Source organism: Phocoena phocoena, chromosome 8 (genome assembly GCF_963924675.1).
Source record: "Phocoena phocoena chromosome 8, mPhoPho1.1, whole genome shotgun sequence".
In the NCBI taxonomy this organism is placed as follows: Eukaryota; Metazoa; Chordata; class Mammalia; order Artiodactyla; family Phocoenidae; genus Phocoena; species Phocoena phocoena.
The window spans coordinates 90,836,736-90,857,221 of NC_089226.1; the positions used below are offsets into that span (position 1 = coordinate 90,836,736).

The window sequence follows — 20,486 nt, forward strand, 5'->3', positions numbered from 1 at the left end:
CAAATAAGACTAACACCCAATTACCAAATTGTATCCCCAAAGAGGAGCCTGTTTTCCAGACCATGACCTACTAGAACATAAGAGGTGAAATATTCTGAGGAGACTGTTAACAATTTTCTATTCTGAATAATACATGTCATTGCTAAATCACCTGTAAACTACAATTCTCTTCTTTCACTCTTAGTTTTCTAATTTTTGTGCATTGGAAAGAGTTTAATTTCTTCATCTCGAAAGTGGAGATAGTATTTACTTTATAGGGCTTTGTAAGGACTGGAGAAGATGAGTGTAGATAAGGTAACTATAGTAACATGATCATTGCCATCCCCTGACAATAATTCCTCCTGGAGGGCAAGTTGTGCCTTCTGTACTTCTGTTGCACTCTACAGAGTGCTATCTGGAAACTTTTGTAGGGAATTTGACATTACAAGCATTTGTTCTTGTTATGACCTTGCCCAACTTAGAAGCAAATGTTCTGGCCACTGCTTATTAATGGCCAATGTTATCTGGCATTGCCATTAACAATGAGCTAAGAACATTAATATGAATCATGGAATCAAGGTGATATTACCAGATGATAAGTTTTGTAGGAGGGGGGTGACCAACCATTCTGGTTTGCCTTGAATTAAATGGTTTCTGGGCTACAGGATGTCCACTGCTAAAACCAGAAAAGTCTGGGCAAACCAAAGTGAATTGGTCATCGAATCACATAGGGCTTAACTTTGTTTTGTTCACTGTTGTATAACCAGAGTCTTGAATATGGCCTGGAATTAAGTAGGTTTCTCAAATGATATTCACTATGTGCATGAATCCATTCCAACATAAAAATAATCTATGTTTTACACTTTTACCATTTACTTTTTTTTCCCAGTGATTAGTTTTCTTTCTATTTTATGTTTATGGCTTCAAAATATTAATAGTTCTACATGCAGACAAGTGAACTATTCAGGGAATATTTAATTCATTAATTAAAATACAGTCACATACAATTCTTTCTAGGCTCAACACATAAGAAAACAGGTGAAAGCACTTTCTGAGCCATAAAGCACAGAGTTTTTATTTTTGAATTATCTTATGAATACCTAATGGTATCCCACTAATTTCCACAAGCCCAGTTTATTTCTGACATTAATCTAATTGTAGATTTTTACACCTTAACATCAGTGCTTCCTCTGATTACTAATATGGCTTTTAAATAACTATCAAAAGTCACTTTCAGTATTTATTACAAATTGAATTTTATAAGAGTTTAATGTTAATGTCAATAAATTGAAACGATGTTGGCCAAAAAATGAGATTTTTATCTCTTTAGCACACACTGTCTGATGAATAACCTATATATATATATATATATATATATATATATATATATATATATATATATATATATATATTGGCATCTGTCTTTCATAGGAAGTTGGGTAACAAGTTTACTTTCATAAAATTATATAGATATAAATATATATTCTATATCTTTTTAAGCATTTTTCAATATTGTGAATTTCCTGCTTTCTTCCTTTTTCTTCAAGGTAGAAGTTACATTAATCATAATAAAATATCAGATCTCTTAAGTGGAGTTCAAGAATAGAAATAAAAAGAGGCACCACTCCTACAATGCCTAGGAAATAATTTATTCACCTATATGAGTTGCTCCCAATATTGATAGGATTGAACTCCGGATTGCATAACTAAATGTTGTGTAGAAGTGACAGATTCTCATTTTATAGTACTTCTAGAAAACTTGAAAACATGCTGAGGAAAGAAAGTCAGGGAAAAAATATACTTCCACATAGAATAAAGATATTCTATTCTATTAGAATATCTATATTCTAATAGAGTATTCTATTTTCTATTCTAAAAAACCAAAGTGCAATTGAGCTCATAAAGGCTAGCGTTAACTTTTTAAGAGTGACTTATTTGCAAGACTCTTGAAAAACTTTTAGGTGAGAATACATAGCTACATGACATTTTTATGGTCAGAATTAACAAAAGTTCATTGTTTTTTAAAAGTTCACTTATGTTAAGAAATATCTTTACGAGCATGAGTTAGTCTGCTTGAGAGCTGTTGGAAAGAGAAACTTTATTACTTCTCTCTTTCATTTTGTAAAACTTTATTTTTTAAAAAATAGAACTAGCCATAGGACGAGGAAGTCCAATTCAACATTTGACTTTTGAGGCATTTTACAAATTCTGTTATAGTTAATTATTTTCATAACGATTCCATTAGTAAAGAAACCCTTGATTTCCGTAGTATTACAAATTATTTGATTTAAAATTTTATAGTAGCTACCATAAAAAAGTATATACCAGAAAATACATCATAATTACTCTTGTGTATGTTTTAATATATTTAGTTCAATTGAGGCTTCATTTATTTTTCTCAGAATTATACACTGTACAAAACTAGCAACTGTGTTTAAACAGAAATTAAGTTCCACTTGGGGGACTTCCCTGGTGGTCCAGTGGTTAAGATTTCATGCTTCCACTACAGGGGACGCGGGTTCCATCCCTAGTCGGGAAACTAAGATCCTGCTTACCGTGCAGTGTGGCCATAAAAAAAATAAAGAAGAGAGAGAAATTAAGTTCCAGTTTATTTTTATCACTTTTAACGTGGAACTAAGGGCTGCAAAGTAAGGAGATTTACTAATTGTCATTCAGAAGCCTTACTGATATATAGACATAATAGATGGTAAGGATTCCCATAATGGATGGGCTTCGGTCATGATCTCCTAGAGCTGAGCTGGGTGGATATTCTGCTAAGTTCCCAGAGTTGCAGAACTTAAATCAGAATGGGTTTTGTTACCACCACAGAGACCAGCCCCTCTCCTTCAGACAGCGTTGAATCTTCTCTTTTACCCGAGTAAAAAGCCATATATTAACTACTTCTGCCAACCAGATAAAGATGGGATTGATGCCATTGGGACAAATTCAAATTCAGCATCAAATATCTAATAAAAGGTAGCATTAATAACCTGAAAAATGAAATGAAATTACTGGAACAAATACTGAAAGATAAGTCTTCATGGTCTGGAGTTTTGTGAAGGTTTGTTTTCTGTATTTTGCTCAGGACATATATGAGTATCCTCATTTAGTGTGCATTAACAAAATTTATGAAATGGAAAGATTTTCCAATATCATGTGCTTCCATTTAAATAGATTAATACATTGTCTGTCCTGTAGCAACCCCCTCCCCTTCTTTTTTTCTTTTTATTTATTCTGGGGAGAAGCAAAAAAGAACAGTAGTTTTCTCACTGCCGCTAAACACTTATTATACCATTTAATCATATAATTTTATATGTAATTTGTATATTTTCTCAATGTTAAGAAAGGTTGAAATTTCAGAAGTTTTTTTTAAAAAAATAAGTTTATTTATTTATTTGTTTTTGTCTATGTTGGGTCTTTGTAACTGCGCGCAGTCTTTCTCTAGTTGCGGCGAGTGGGGACTACTCTTCGTTGCAGTGTGCGGGCTTCTCATTGTGGTGGCTTCTCTTGTTGCAGAGCATGGGCTCTAGGCACACCCGCTTCAGTGCTTGTGGCACATGAGCTCAGTAGTTGTAGCTCATGGGCTCTAGAGCACAGGCTCAGTAGTTGTGGCACACGGGCTTAGTTGCTCTGGGTCATGTGGGATCGTCCTGGACCAGGGCTCGAACCTGTGTCCCCTGCATTGGCAGGCAGATTCTTAACCAATGCGCCACAAGGGGAGCCCAGAAATTTCAGAAGTTTTGTTGGCAGCACTTAAAAAAAACAAAATGATAGGAACTGGTATGTGTTGTAAGAATGCTTCATTCAGTACCTAAATTTGGATCTTAATTGACAGTGCACTATCAGTAATTCTAGGAAGTTTCTTTTTTCTCTCCTAGAGCCAGATGTATCTTATTTTATGCCCTGGAAAGACAACAGAATCACAGCTGATTTCTATCGAAAACAGAGTTTGTAGGAATTCATATTTCTTCTTATGGCAGAGGAGAAAAAATACAAGGTACCTTGATGTTTTAAGGCAACTGTTTAGACTCATTTTTATCTGAAGTAGCTTTTGTACAGAAATCACTTCCTAATCAAATATAAGGATATGTATATTTTTGGGGGGAGAGATATCTTTATAAGAGATTTGACTCTGTGAAAATCCATATTATGAGAAAAGGACAAATGGCTTCCTAAAAGACTATGACTCCTCACTCAGGCATTCACGTTACACCTGTGATATTTAACGACATAATTATCTTCAATATTCTTATTAAAACCAGTAAGACAAAGCACTAAATAAACAATTTAACACATTATTTAAAACTTACATTGCAGAGGACAGACAGCAGAAGCAAGAAGAACTACAATCCTGCAGCCTGTGGAACAAAAACCACATTCACAGAAAGAGAGACAAGATGAAAAGGCAGAGGGCTATGTATCAGATGAAGGAACAAGATAAAACCCCAGAAAAACAACTAAATGAAGTGGAGATAGGCAACCTTCCAGAAAAAGAATTCAGAAAAATGACAGTGAAGATAATCCAGGACCTTGGGAAAAAAATGGAGGCAAAGATCGAAAAGATGCAAGAAATGTTTAACAAAGACCTAGGAGAATTAAAGAATAAACAGAGATGAACAATACAGTAACTGAAGTGAAAACGACACTAGAAGGAATCAATAGCAGAATAACTGAGGCAGAAGAACGGATAAGTGACCTGGAAGACAGAATGGTGGGATTCACTGATGCAGAACAGAATAAAGAAAAAAGAATGAAAAGAAATGAAGACAGCCTAAGAGACCTCTGAGAAAACATTAAACGCAACAACATTTACATTATAGGGGTTCCAGAGGAGAAGAGAGAGAGAAAGCACCCGAGAAAATATTTGAAGAGATTATAGTCGAAAACTTCCCTAACATGGGAAAGGAAATAGCCACCCAAGTCCAGGAAGTGCAGAGAGTCCTATACAGGATAAACCCAGGGAGAAACAGGCTGAGACACATAGTAATCAAACTGGCAAAAATCAAAGACAAAGAAAAATTATTAAAAGCAAGGGAAAAATGACAAATAACATACAAGGGAACTCCCATAAGGTTAACAGCTGATTTTTCAGCAGAAACTCTACAAGCCAGAAGGGAGTGGCATGATATACTTAAAGTGATGAAAGGGAAGAATCTACAGCCAAGATTACTCTACCCAGCAAGGATCACATTCAGATTCAATGGAGAAATCAAAAGCTTTACATACAAGCAAAAGCTAAGAGAATTCAGCACCACTAAACCAGCTCTACAACAAATGCTAAAGGAACTTCTCTAACTGGGAAACACAAGAGAATAAAGGACCTACAAAAAAAAAAAACCCAAAAAATTAAGAAAATGGTAATAGGAACATACATATTGATAATTACCTTAAACGTGAATGGATTAAATGCTCCAACCAAAAGACAGAGGCTCACTGAATGGATACAAAACAAGACTTATATATATGCTGTCTAAAAGAGACCCACATCAGACCTAGGGATGCCTACAGACTGAAAGTGAAGGGATGGAAAAAGATATTCCATGTCAATGGAAATCAAAAGAAAGCTGGAGTAGCAATACTCATATCAGATCAAATAGACTTTAAAATAAAGAATGTTACAAGAGAAAAGGAAGGACACTACATAATGATCAGGGGATCAATCCAAGAAGAAGATAGAACAATTATAAATATATATGGCACCCAACATAGGAGCACCTCAATACATAAGGCAACGGCTAACTGCTACAAAAGAGGAAATCGACAGTAACACAATAATAGTAGGGAACTTTAACACCTTACTTACACTAATGGGCAGATCATCGAAAATGAAAATAAATAAGGAAAAAGAAGCTTTAAATGACACAATAGACCAGATAGATTTAATTGTTATTTATAGGACATTCCAACCAAAAACAGCAGATTACACTTTCTTCTCAAGTGCACATGGAACATTCTCCAGGATAGATCACATCTTCGGTCACAAATCAAGCCTCAGTAAATTTAAGAAAATTGAAATCATATCAAGCATCTTTTCTGACCACAACACTATGAGATTAGAAATGAATTACAGGGAAAAAAACGTAAAAAACACAAAAACATGGAGTCTAAACAATATGTTACTAAATAACTAAGAGATCACTGAAGAAATCAAAGAGGAAATCAAAAAATACCTAGAGACAAATGACAATGAAAATATGATGATCCAAAATCTATGGGATGCAGCAAAAGCGGTTCTAAGAGGGAAGTTTATAGCTATACAAGCCTACCTCAAGAAACAAGAAAAATCTCAAATAAGCAATCTAACCTTACACCTGAAGAAACTAGAGAAAGAAGAACAAACAAAGCCTAAACTTAGCAGAAGGAAAGAAATCATAAAGGTTAGAGCAGAAATAAATTAAATAGAAACAAAAAAAAAACAGCAAAGAACAATAAAACTAAAAGCTGGTTCTTTGAGAAGATAAACAAAATTGATAAACCATTAGCCATACTCATCAGGAAAAAGACAGAGGGGACTCAAATCAATAAAATTAGAATAAAAAAAGAGAAGTTACAACAAACACCACAGAAATACAAAGCATCCTAAGAGACTACTACAAGCAACTCTATGCCAATAAAATGGACAACCTGGAAGAAACAGACAAATTCTTAACAAGGTATAACCTTCCAAGACTGAACCAGGAAGAAATACAAAATATGAACAGACCAATCACAAGTAATGAAATTGAAACTGTGATTAAAAATCTTCCAACAAACAAAAGTCCAGGACCAGATGGCCTCACAGGTGAATTCTATCAAACATTTAGAAAAGAGCTAACACCCATTCTTCTCAAACTCTTCCAAAAAATTGCAGAGAAATGAACACTCCCAAACTCATTCTGTGAGGTCACCATCACTCTGACACCATAGCCAGACAAAGATACTACAAAAAAAAGAAAATTACAGACCAATATCACTGATGAATATAGATGCAAAAATCCTCAATAAAATACTAGCAAACAGAATTCAACAACACATTAAAAGGATTATACACCATGATCAAGTGGGATTTATCCCAGGGATGCAAGAATTCCTCAATATATGCAAATAAATCAATGTGATACACCATATTAACAAATTGAAGAATAAAAACCATATGATCATCTCAATAGACGCAGGAAAACCTTTTGACAAAATTCAACACCCATTTATGATAAAAACTCTCCCGAAAGTGGGCATAGAGGGAACCTACCTCAACATAATAAAGGCCATATATGACAAACCCACAGCAAACATCATTCCCAATGGTGAAAAACTGAAAGCATTTCCTCTAAGATCAGGAACAAGACAAGGATGTCCACTCTCGCCACTATTATTCAACATAGTTTTGGAAGTCCTAGCCATAGCAATCAGAGAAGAAAAAGACATAAAAAGAATACAAATTGGAAAAGAAGTAAAACTGTCACTGTTGGCAGATGACATGGTAGTATACGTAGAGAATCCTAAAGATGTCACCAGAAAACTACTAGAGCTAATCAATGAATTTGGTAAAGTTGCAGTATACAAAATTAATGCACAGAAATCTCTTGCATTCCTATACACTAACGATGAAAAATCTGAAAGAGAAATTAAGGAAGCACTCCCATTTACCATTGCAACAAAAAGAATAAAATACTTAGGAATAAACTTACCTAGGGAGACAAAAGACCTATAGGCAGAAAACTATAAGACACTAATGAAAGTAATTAGAGATTATACCAACAGATGGAGAGACATACCATGTTCTTGGGTTGGAAAAATCAATATTGTGAAAATGACTATACTACCCAAAGCAATCTACAGATTCAATGTAATCCCTATCAAATTACCAATGGCATTTGTTACGGAACTAAAACAAAAAATCTTAACATTTGTGTGGTGTGGAGACACAAAAGACCCCGAATAGCCAAAGCAGTCTTGAGGGAAACAAAAGGAGCTGGAAGAATCTGACTCCCTGACTTCAGACTATACTACAAAGCTACAGTAATCAAGACAATATGGTACTGGCACAAAAACAGAAACATAGATCAGTGGAACAAGATAGAAAGCCCAGAGATAAACCTATGCACCTATGGTCAACTAATCTATGACAACGGAGGCAAGGATATACAATGGAGAAAAGACAGTCTCTTCAATAAGTGGTGCTGGGAAAACTGGACAGCTACATGTAAAAGAATAAAATTAGAACACTCCCTAACACCATACACAAAAATCAACTCTAAATGGATTCAAGACCTAAATGTAAGACCGGAAACTATAAAACTCTTAGAGGAAAACATAGGAAGAACACACTTTGACATACATCACAGCAAGATCTTTTTTGATCCAACTCCTAGAGTAGTGGAAATAAAAACAAAAATAAACAAATGGGAGCTAATGGAACTTCAAAGCTTTTGCACAGCAAAGGAAACCATAAACAAGACGAAAAGACAACCCTCAGAATGGGAGAAAATATTTGCAAATGAATCAATGGACAAAGGATTGATCTCTAATATATATAAACAGCTCATGCAGCTCCATATTAGAAAAACAAACAACCCAATCCAAAAATGGGCAGAAAACCTAAATAGACATTTCTCCAAAGAAGACATACAGATGTCCAAGAAGCACATGAAAAGCTGCTCAACATCACTAATTATTAGAGAAATGCAAATCAAAACTACAATGAGGTATCACCTCACACCAGTTAGAATGGGCATCATAGAAAATGTACAAGCAATAAATGCTGGAGAGGGTGTGGAGAAAAGGGAACCTTCTTGCACAGTTTGTGGGAATGTAAATTGATACAGCCACTATGGAGAACAGTATGGAGGTCCCTTAAAGAACTAAAAATAGAATTACCATATGATCCAGCAATCCCACTACTGGGCCTATACCCAGAGAAAACTGTAATTCAAAAGGACACATGCACCCCAATGTTCCTTGCAGCACTATTTACAATAGCCAGGTAATGGAAGCAACCTAAATGCCCATCGACAGACGAATGGCTAAAGAAGATGTGGTACATATATACAATGGAATATTACTCAGCCATAAAAGGGACGAACTTGGGTCATTTGTTGAGACGTGGATGGATCTAGAGACTGTCATACAGAGTGAAGGAAGTCAGAAAGAGAAAAACAAATATCATATATTAACGCATATATGTGGAACCTAGAAAAATGGTACAGATGAACCGGTTTGCAGGGCAGAAATTGAGACACAGATGTAGAGAACAAACGTATGGACGCCAAGCGGGGAAGCGGCAGGGGATGTGGGTGGGGATGGGATGAATTGGGCGATTGGGATTGACATGTATATACTGATGTGTATAAAATTGATGACTAATAAGAACCTGCTGTATAAAAATATAAATTAAAAAATAAAAATAAATTAAAATAATAAAAAAATAAAAATCACATTGCCTCAAAGCACCACACTGCTCATAAGCACTCATCTGAATCTTTTATTTATGTAAGTATGTTGAAGATTATCCCAAGAGGATAAAATATTCAGGTTTTTTTGTGTTTTTTTTCCACCTTGATCAATATTTACCTTGGAAATGTTGGATAACTTGGGGCCATCCACTTAATTATTTTTTTTCATGTTTCAGTAAATCCTGTTCCCTAAATGTTTCTTTCCTTTTCTTTCTTCTATGTAAATAACCCTTCTATTGTCAAGTTATTTCCCAACAGATCTATATTCAGAATTTCATAGTATGTAGGTTTTAAATAATATCCTGATTTTTAACTCTTTGATTATAAGGCCTAAAACCAATCATGGACTAGCAACATTTTCTTCCTCAAAAAAAGCATTGATCAATGTTCCAATCTAAAGTTCTAATTACCTATTTCAATCTTTGGAAAAGATGATATTTGATTCCAGAATATTCAGAATATGAGAGAAGATGATTAAAGCTCTATCAGGGCCTATGTGTATGAATTATACCAAATTCTTCTAATATTTTGTCACCACAGATGTGTTTGGACATTTTCAAAAGAATTTAGAAGATTGAGGTGATAGCCAGGTATAAAAGAGTAAGATTCTGGAATAGAAAAAACTGTTGGAGAAGCTTCTTTCTAAAGCATTCTTTGATGTTTTCCCAAAGTAAACTGCATAACTTTAGTAGGAAATATATATATACATACTAAAATTGTCATGAGGTTATTTCAACTTGGTTAATTGTAAATGGCATATTTTTGATGCACATGAGTATTTAAGAATACTGCCACTTGGTTGCCTTTGTTTAGAATAAAAAGAGCGACAGAAATAGAAGTGTGTTTTGCTACAAGGATAGACCAGATATTTAAATAGTCACATGGGCTTTCTGCTGTACCAAGGAAGTCCACTTTGTGTGATGGACTCTAACTAGTGCAGCTACCTTATTGAGGCACCCAAAGCCAAGTACATGATTCAGAACAAATACAGACACTGCTAATCATACACATTTAGAATTCATTTTAGTGTCCTTTAAATGATACAATTATAAAACTATACCTTTCGTCCCCAAAACCTGCAGTGAGGAACTTTTGTCAAAAGGATTTCTAAATTGACTGTAAAAGTCAAGTTTGGCTTAACCAATCTTTCATCAATATATGTATAGTTTTAAAAATAATTTCTAATATGTATTCATTAGGGCAACTATAATCTCTTACAGGACTGAATTGTATGCTTGACTTTCTTACCTAAATTTTTAGTTCAAGTTCACCTTTCATTCTGGTAGAATTTATCTAACTGCTCAGCCACCCCTCACAGTTGAAAGGAATTGTGTGCTGGAGCTAACTCCTTAAGAATTATAAGTTCAAATGAAAGAAGGCTTCCAATCAGCAAAGACAGAGCTTGGAGAACACAAACCAAGTAGAGAAGGCAGGATTCTTTCCCTTATGGATTTATACCAGTCTTCTTTGCATTAGCACTAGATATTCCTTGGTGAGTTGTTTGGCTGGTTGGTTTCTAAGCTGATCTACAGCTTAGAAATATATTAAGTACATTCAATATTGAATAGCTTGACAAATGACAGCCAGCATGGCTTTTCCCTTTTCTTGAGTCTTCTCCACAGTAAAAGCAAATGTGAACTGTGTTCCTAACAAAGGGAGGTAGGAAATGAGGGAGAAAAAAGCCCCTAAAATATGGTGATCAAAAAATAGAGGCAAGATCCTTGTGTGGTCTCATTCATTTGCTATCTCTTCCTCCTAGTTCTCTGACCTATTTTGCTAGTAATGATTGGTTTTTCACACCTGGAGATCACAAAACCCTGGTGTGAGGTCCAGCCTGCGGAGTTATGTGTGAGTATCCAAGCTGCTCATTCATCAGGAGCTGAAGTTTTCCCTAGCTTAGTCAACTCTTGTCTCACCAATGAGGTGGTAGTTTTTCAAGGGCCAGTAATAAGAGATGTATATTTTCACTATGCTTCACATAGATAAAGACAGAAGTCAGACACATACTATATTAAAATATCAGAAGAGAGCTGAGGTGCCAGTAACCAGAAAGTTCCTTTTTAACTTGGAAGCTAGTGTATGTTTCATACCAAAAAATTCCTCCAGTTCCCTGAAGTACCTTTAGTGAATTACCAGTGCATTAGCCTTGCTACCTCTTGGTAAGCATCCATCTGTCACAACAAATCCATACACTTCTTTACAGCCCTACAATCTGCATTTGGAAGAAGAGAGTCAGCTCTTCCAGAAGGATAGAAGAAACCATGAGGAGGTTTTGGTAATAACAGTAACCTGATATTTTGAAACTCTAAGGTCCTGATTTTCAGCCTTCCACCTAACAGTAAAATTAAAGCTAGCGCCCAGTAATAAACTGATATTTCTTTAATCATATTATATAGATTGTGAGTGATTCAAAATCAGAAGCCAGGTCTTGTTAATAGTGTGTCCACACACTAACATCACTGTTTAACACACAGTAGGTCTTTAATAATTATTGTTGAATTGAACTGAGTTTGCTGACACTCAGCACCAAAAATGATTTTTCAACTTGGATAATTTAGTGTACCTTTGCATTCTGCGGTTGCACTTCATTTAGCCAGCAGAATTTTATTTAGGAGACAGAGAATAAATTATACTGAAACTTTCTTTCAAGTGGAATTGAATTTACTTCACAAAATCGTCATTTTTTAATCTGAGCATTCTACAAAGGGTGACCCTAATGAGAAGGAAAAAACACCACAGCATCCTTGAATATAGATCAAAAACTCAAGTCATCCATTGAAACAGGACCCTGTAGAGATTGGTGCTGTGATTGGAGATTACTATAATATTATCTTTCTTAGAAAGTAGGAAATCTAATTACCTTCGTTTCTCACATTTGAGCCATACTACAAATGAGTTGTGTCCAGGTACAGGAAAAACAACAATATTTATTTATAACCTTATTTTTAGCTTTTGATCTACAAATTCGGGTTCTAGATTTGTTTAAAAGATCATGGGTTTTATAGATGCTCATATGTAAATTAATCTATTGTTTGCTTACTTTTTGTTTTCCATTGTATGGTCCTCCTCATAAATACAGAACAGGTCATCACATGAAAAATATAAGATCTTGCATTTTTTCCTTGTTCTCTCTTAAAAATCTATTTCTAATATTGCATTCCCCATTGGACTACTTCATAAGGGCATGAGAGGGGGAAAAGAAAAGACAGAGGAAAAAAAAGAAAGACAAAAGAGACTGGATCTCACCACTAGAATTCACCATAAAAATCTCAAAGTGTAACAGAATTCTTACAAAATTTCCTAGACCAGTTCTTTAGGGAATTGAGATCTCCTATGAAAAATATGGCGATTGGGAAAGGCAGGGACAAGATGTGGGAAAATAGTAAATAAGTGCAGCAAAAACAGGTTCTGAGGAATACACATAATTTTGTCTGCTTTAGATCACAATAGAATTTTTAATAAATAAATTTCTTTTCTTTTTTGTTTTTTTTTTGTAAAGACACTTTTTTGAAACAGTAGATTTAGCCCAGTCATTTTTAATAAACTGTCTTTTTTTTTTTGATTGTTTGTTTTTCATAACTGTACATGTTTTAGATTTGAGTCTCTTGGACATTGTCTTTAGAGTTCATTCGGATCAATAACGGTTCGTGCACTGAACTGTGTATTGAATTTATTGTGTTGACTGCTGTCGTGTGGTTGAAGGGAGATTTGTAAGAGCTGTAGTGGTTTAGGTGCTCATGCTCAATAGCAGGCACGGGCAGGTGGCTTTCCATGGGTGTGTCTCCTGTAATCTCATCATCCACATTAATGATTTCAACAGTCCTCGTCGGGGCATGATGGTTTTGCCGATGGTGCTGCTTCCTCATCTTGTAGAAAATGACCAGCATCACTGCAGCCATGAGTGTGATGGCCACAAAACAGCCAATGATGATTTTGGTAGTCTTCATGACTTCATCGATTCCTGGGATCCCACTGTTTATATCAGTCACGGGGATGGTGAAAGTTTTTTCTGTTGACCTTGTGCTCTGTGGCGTGAGAGAGGTGGTCACGTTGGTGGTCTCCCAGTCGATCACCGGAGTGGGACCCACATTGTTATCTGTGGTCCTTGCCTCATCCTGAGAAGGTTCCATAGTCTCTACTGTGACGGTTGAAAAGTACGAGAAGGGAGTAGTGTTTGCTGCAGTAACATTCAGGGTGGCCGAAGCAGTGGTATTTCCAACAGAATTACTCACCATACATGTGTACATGCCTGTATCTTGCACAGTTACGTTCGTGAAGTTTAACGTCCCATCGCTGAGCACGGCTATCCGCACTTTGTATGCCCCATGTGTCATGACTGTGCCGTTTGGAGTAATCCAAGATACAGAAGTCAGGGACGTGGAGGCCCGACATTTCAGCTCAGCTGCCATGCCTTCAGTGACATTGAGGTCTGCTGGGGGCTCCACAATGACAGGAGCATAGCATGTGAAATAATTCTGGTCAAGCTCCCCAATGTACCTCCCTTTCAGATTGGGAGGCGTGTTACACCGGGCACAGCAAGCTGTGTTGGAGGGGGCCATGTCTTTTATCCACCAGCTGAGCCACAGTATGTCACAGTTACAGTTCCAGGGGTTGTGATGTAAGTGTATCCGTTCTAGATGATGCAAGGGTGTGAAGAGGTCATGAGGCAGTAATGTTAGATTGTTGTGTGCCAGGTTGATCTCCACCAGTGACTGAAGGTTATCAAAGGCATTCCGTTCAATCACTTGAATCTGGGACTGTATCATCCACAGTTTTTGAAGGTGCATCAACCCCTGGAAAGAGCCAGGCCTGATGGCAGACAGATGATTCCCAGAAAGATCCAGCTCATCTAGTTTTATGAGCGGCGTGAGGTTAGGGATTTCTCGGAGGTTGCACATGGCAAGGTTCAAATACCTCAAGTTGGACAGACCTTCAAAGGCACCTTCTGAGATATACGAAAGCCTTTTTAATTCCCCTAAGTCTAGTCGGCGCAAAGAAGGGATTCTGTTAAAAGCATAAGAAGGGATGCTTTCGATGGGGTTGTTTCGCAACCAGAGCTCCTTCAGTTTAGACAAATATACAAAAGCTCCATTTGGGATGGTCGTAAGACGATTGTCAAAGAGTTCCAGGGTGTTGAGGTTTGCCAGACCATTGAAGGCCCCAATTTCAATTGTTCTGATATGATTCCTACTCAACTGTAGGATTTCCAGGTGCCTCAAGTGTTTGAAGCTATTCACTTTGATGATCTGGATTTGGTTCTCATGGAGGTTCAGCAGCCGGGTGTTGGTGGAGATGCCATCTGGAACCTCACGTAGGTTTTTCCGAACGCAAATCACCTTGCTGAACTGGTTGCTGCAGGAGCAGACGGAAGGGCAGGTTTGAGCCCGCACCAGACCAGCCACCACAAGAAGTTGAAGAGCCAGCAGCACCACAAGCAGGGGGTCAAATAAGGCCCTGTTAAACCTAGGACCTATCATTATCTGCTGTGGATGTAAGGTCATCTTGTTCAACATTCATAATTTATCTGGTGTTGGTCCTTCTGGAGTTCTAATAATCTGCAATACAATGAGAGCAAAAAAGAGTATTAGATCTCCTCCAGATGTCTTTCTGGAGTCACTGTATGTAGTGTCATTTATTAAGCCATGTGGCTTATATTTATAGAGAAGTGTTTTTGTACTTTGAGTCAGCAGCCATCCACAGCCAATATTCCATCAGATGTGCAATCACAGAGAAATGGAAGAATGAGGTAGAGGGCCTTACTGTAGTGTTTATCAACCAAGTCTGAGCTGAATGCATGAGGACATATGAAATGTACCCCACAATTAGGCTCAATGTCCAGACCAGATTGGAAAAGTTCAGAAAATAAAATTGGGGTGGGGGTTATACCAATAAACTAAAATTTCCCTCGCAAAATTATTAATACCTGGCATTTTATTGAGGATTAGTCTATGTGCCAGGCACCACAGGCTATGGAGTTCACAAACAATCTTATCCAAGAATGGCTACATAACTTGCAGGGCTCAAGGCAAAATGAAAATGTTAAAAATTATTAAGAATTTCAAATCAGTTACAGTAGGGCATGAAGCCAAGCGTGGGCCCTTCTGAGTATGGGGCCCTTTGTAATTGCACAGGCTGCATGCCCTGATCCTTTCTTATCCTTACAGCATTCCTCTGAGGAAGGAACTGTTACAGACTCCATTTTCAAGATGAAGAAATTTAATAGTAGGGGAAGTAACATGCATGCAGTCACATGGTTAGTAAGTACAGAACCAGGGCTTAGACGGTCAGCACATCGGTCCAGGAGAATATGATCTCAAGAACTCCATGAAAAAGTTTCTGCAAGAATGATGGCAAAAGCAAAATATTTTTCACAATTAATTTTGTTAAAATACCTTTCCTTTGAGGGTGCCCTGAGCTGTAAACACTGGCAACTTATCATATAGTTCCTGTGAAAATACACTGAAATAATGACATGCACAAATATACATAAATTTCTAGAGATGTTCGTATACAAAAACTCATGACAACAGAGCCAACTGCTACCCATAGGTAGATATACCACAAATTAAATCACGCCCCATGAAACATAATGTTTATGCACAGAAAAAATCTTAGTATAACTGTATTATATATGTATTATGTCCCTACTCTTACTGATTTTAAGTAGATTTCTGGGAAGGAAATAAAACAACTCACTTCCTGCAACTCTTCTGGCACAAAGAGGAATTCCAAAGCTTGTGTTACCCAGTTTAAACCCCACTCAACTGGCTTATCATGGATTGGGCACCTGTGTCATGACTTCTCCCAAATTTCTCATCTCAATAAACAGTGCCTCTTCTGTGAATCTCCTGGGAAGAAAAAAAAAGTCTGGAGGCTCACCATATCCAATTCAAAAAGGCACTAAGACAATAATTTAGTATTTATTATGTGCCACCTTGGGCAGGTTACTTATCCTCTCCATGGCTCAATCTTACTTGCAAAATGGGAATGACATAATTACATAACCCTTAGTGTTACTGTCAGAATAAAATTAGTTAATGTTCATAAGGGCTTAGAATAATGCCTTCCATATGGAAAGAACTCAATAATATTAGATATTATTATTATTACTACTACTGTATTGTTGTTTCCCTTAGCCAGACATTTTGCTAAGTACTGAGCATACAAAGGTGAAGAATATAATCCTCATCCTTGAGGGAATTATAAATTATAATTCAGAAGGTAAGACAGATAGGCAAACAGATGAAACAAAATAATGTATGTTCATTGCTCTGAGGCCAAGCCACATTGGTAGGAGGGAGCTGAAGTCAGAGTAACTCAATCTGTGCTGGTAAATCAGGAGATTTTCAAAGAGGAGGGTCACCTGATCTAGATTTTGTAAAAGAAATTGATAAAGAAAAGAAAGGAGAGCAGAGGGACCAGACTGAGCTGAGACAAGGAAACATGAAGGATGCTAGTACAACCAAAGCACCATAAAAATTCCTCTGTGGTGGGAGAACGGAAAGCCTGGGGAAGAGAATGGGAAAGAAGCTGGGATGAGATCGGGTCCAGACTGAAGAGTTGGTTACGCCAAACTTAAGAGTCCCCGTTTTATCCTACAGGCGACATATTCTGTTTATACAAAGAAATGCTATCATCAGCTTTGTTTTTAAGAATGATAATGTTAGATTAACAGGGAGACAGAAAAGTTTTGGAAGAAACCAGCAGCAAGGAGAAAAATTAGGAAGATCCTCCAGCTGCTCCAAGTGAGCCTTAGAGAAAAGTCAATTCCAGAGACAAGTGGAGTTTTTTGGTCATCTCTTGCATGCCTACCATTCAAGGTCTTGAGGAGAGAAGGGCCATCTGTCTCCTCTTTAGGAGTATAACCCTTCTACCAGTGGTGAGATTCTCAATGTTAATTAGCATTTGTAAATAACTACATCTTCATAGAGTACACAAGACAGAGAAGAGGCTCTTTTCCTATAAAGAGATTCTTCACTCAGTAAATGTATCTGCCATTAGCAGCCCTTAAATATACACCCACATTCACAGAACTGCAGAAAAGGACCTGAATCTCAAGAAGGTGAGGTTTAAAGTCATAGATGCTTTCTGGCTTCAGAGGCTTGTTTTGGTCTCTTTCCCTATGGCAGCAAAGAAATTTGACCACTGGGTCCTGAGTTGTTACTCTTTCTTCCAGCCTTCTGTGGCAAACTGACTTGCTGCCTTTCTCCGGGCTCTTGCAGCTCTAGGTTGACTTTTCACACCATTCAGTACTATGATCATTTGTCCCTGGGTCTGTTTCCTGCACTACCTTTTGAGCTCCCTGAGGACAGTGGCCATGTCTCATGGTCTCTTCTTAGCCTCCTGACAACACAGTACCTGGCATAGTGATGTGTACCAATGTATTAATCATGCCTTTTATTTTCTGTATTTTCTGATGTTTTGATATGGGGCTTTGCTTATCCTGGAGAGACTGCCCCTCCAAGGGCTAGCTAATTCCTAGAGATAGTAAAGGATGGGCTCACAGGCATGCCTTTCATATTCAAGTCAACCATTATGAAGCCAGTACCCCAACCATTTCCTTTATCAGTTTTTACAGGGCTCTTTACACTTGAGCCACTATCCCTCTGCCCTCATCATCCCAGGGCTAGATACCAGGCAACTGGGATAGCTCCTGTGTTCTAGAACCCACTGAAATTATTCATACCACAACAATGTGGCTGGCAGGCTTCTCACCCTCAGTTAGATTAGGAGTTTTCCTTCATTGTAAGTTTAAACACAACCTTAAAAACCCTTGTAGATTTCCATTTTAAGTAGAATCTTATTTAAATTGCCAGTGATCATGACCACTGAAAATTTGTCATTCATGTGATTCAGTATTTTCATTGCATATGTTCCCCTTTCCCCAAAACACACTTCTGAAGGTAAGTGGGAATTTTTAAAAAGAAAGAAAGAAAGAAAGAAAAGAGAACAGCACATAAAATCTCTAATATATTAATTGATAGACACTTTTAGGATTGGGGTCATAGGGCCCTACTCCTCCATCCCTCCTCCCACCTCCCACCCCATGACTCTCTCTAGAATCCTAGGGTCTCTGGCAACAGAGGTCAAAAAACTGGTTGACTGGAAATAGCACAAAAGTGAAAAAGATACGTCCTTATTCTGCCATTTGCTACCTTTATCCCTTTAAAATATGAAATAACAAAGGCAGCCATGTCCGGGGTCATGAAGACTTTGAATTTATATGCCTGCTTTAACCCCCATGACCCTACAATTGGGAAAGTTACTTCACCTGTCTATAGCTTACTTTCCGCATTTGTAAAAGGGAAACAACAGAGTTACTTACTCAAAAGGCTTTTGTTAGCACTGTCACATAATACAGATAAAGTTACTGGCTCATAATAAGTAATAAATATTTACTACATTTTAAAATAAAAAGTGATGGGAGCTTCTTCCTCTTATATAAGATAGGAATAACACTAATACTTATTATTCAAAGTTGTGGTAAGGATGAATTCGAATGACCAGAAACATACTATCAGTAAATTATCAGAAACATACTATCAGTAAAACATACCGAAATATGATACATTGCTCTTAATCGTAGAGTATGTGCGTCTCCCCATTTTCAACCCCCGGGTTGTTTTATTTTCTACTTCTTGCTTACTTCAAGGTCTTTTTGCTATTGCAATTAATGAGATTGCCTGTAAATCAGTCATAAGTAACAATTTATGAATTATAGTTGGTTCAAAGCTAATTTATAACCTGCCGCAAATAAAGCTTGGTACATGCGCTGAATCGAGTAAACGACGATTGACAAAAGGTTTTCTATTTTAAAATCTAAATTATGTTACTTTCCATCAAAAGCCAGGCTTCAACATCTCTTTCAGAAGATGTTTTTATCACATCAAAAGGAAATCAATTTAAAGGTACACGCTTCCATTACGATGTCATCTCATAGCATTTATTTACAAATGGATCTGTGTGGGTTTTGAATTAAACTATAATACTTTTAGCCTTGTCCCAGAGGATATCCTGACTTTTTGTCAACAGACCTTTCTTCTTTCCTTACCCATGCTTCAGTGCACCGAAAGACACAGAAGGAACTGAAGGAGGGAGAGTAGCTAATGGGGATGCTTTATTTAGCACAGTATCATTGCTAAGTCAGCATAGACTGTTGTCTAGACAATGGAACTAGTTTGCAAGCGAGGTGGGAGAAAGATACATTTAGTTAACCACAATCAGCCCTTCCATCTCAACAGACCACATATTCACAATCACATGTATCTGCAACAAACCTCCCTAAACATTGAGAAGCAAAACCCCACATTTAGAAAGGAGACTGAGACCTCCACACCATACCTCACCATCAACATCAAATTGACTTAGCTCCGCCATGGTCTCTATCAGCATCTCTATCCTCTTCTGAAATTCTCCTGCCGAAACAGTTTCATTGTCCTTAGAGAAACTTGCCCAAAGATCTATCAACTCTTTCAGGGAAAGCATTAACAGAAGTCTGTGCTCTAGGATTTTTTGAATCTTCTGCTTCACCTCGGTGTTTTCTCCACTCCTGGATTGTTGTATCATAATTCTTACCTGATCCTCATCAAGTTCCCACATTGAACAATTCTCCTAAAAATCAAACTTCCAGTTCTCAATAAATTCTGGCTTAATCTTCACCACTCCACCCATAGACTCTCCTGGACCTCTGTGGGGTGGTGCTTCCCCTTGGTAAGCAAAAAACTCAGCTCTGTCTTACCAACAGTTTGTGTTGGTGACATTTTCAGAATCAACTTTTTAAACAGAACTAAAGATGAGTTATTCACCTAAAATGTGCTTGAACTCTAATCTTTCTGTCTGTCTGTCTCTCTCTCTCTGAATCTGTTGCCAACCCAACATCCTACTCGCATACTCTTTCCCTAGAAAATTTTGTTCAGGAAGATTGACTTTCATTCTAAAAAAAAAAAAAAAAAAATCACAAAAACTATATTATCTGCTTTGGGAGAGGCTGGTCCAACCTTGATGAGTTCATAGAATTTGGTTTAAGCTAGTACTAGGCAAACGTTTTCTGTAAAGGACCAGAAAGTAAATAGTTGA

The 20,486-nt window shown here is 37.1% G+C and overlaps 1 protein-coding gene across 1 annotated transcript; it reads right to left on the reverse strand.

Annotated features, from left to right (window-relative positions):
- Positions 1-12,977: 12,977 nt before the first annotated feature.
- Positions 12,978-14,923, reverse strand: LRRC4C (leucine rich repeat containing 4C). The gene has a single exon (XM_065882690.1). It carries the CDS (start codon positions 14,921-14,923, stop codon positions 13,001-13,003), a length of 1,923 nt encoding a protein of 640 aa, XP_065738762.1. The 3' UTR covers positions 12,978-13,000.
- Between the last annotated feature and the right edge of the window lie 5,563 nt (positions 14,924-20,486).

Bases quoted from the DNA above. Each gene is read 5' to 3' on its own strand.
- LRRC4C (XM_065882690.1), bottom strand. From the start codon at position 14,923: ATGTTGAACAAGATGACCTTACATCCACAGCAGATAATGATAGGTCCT.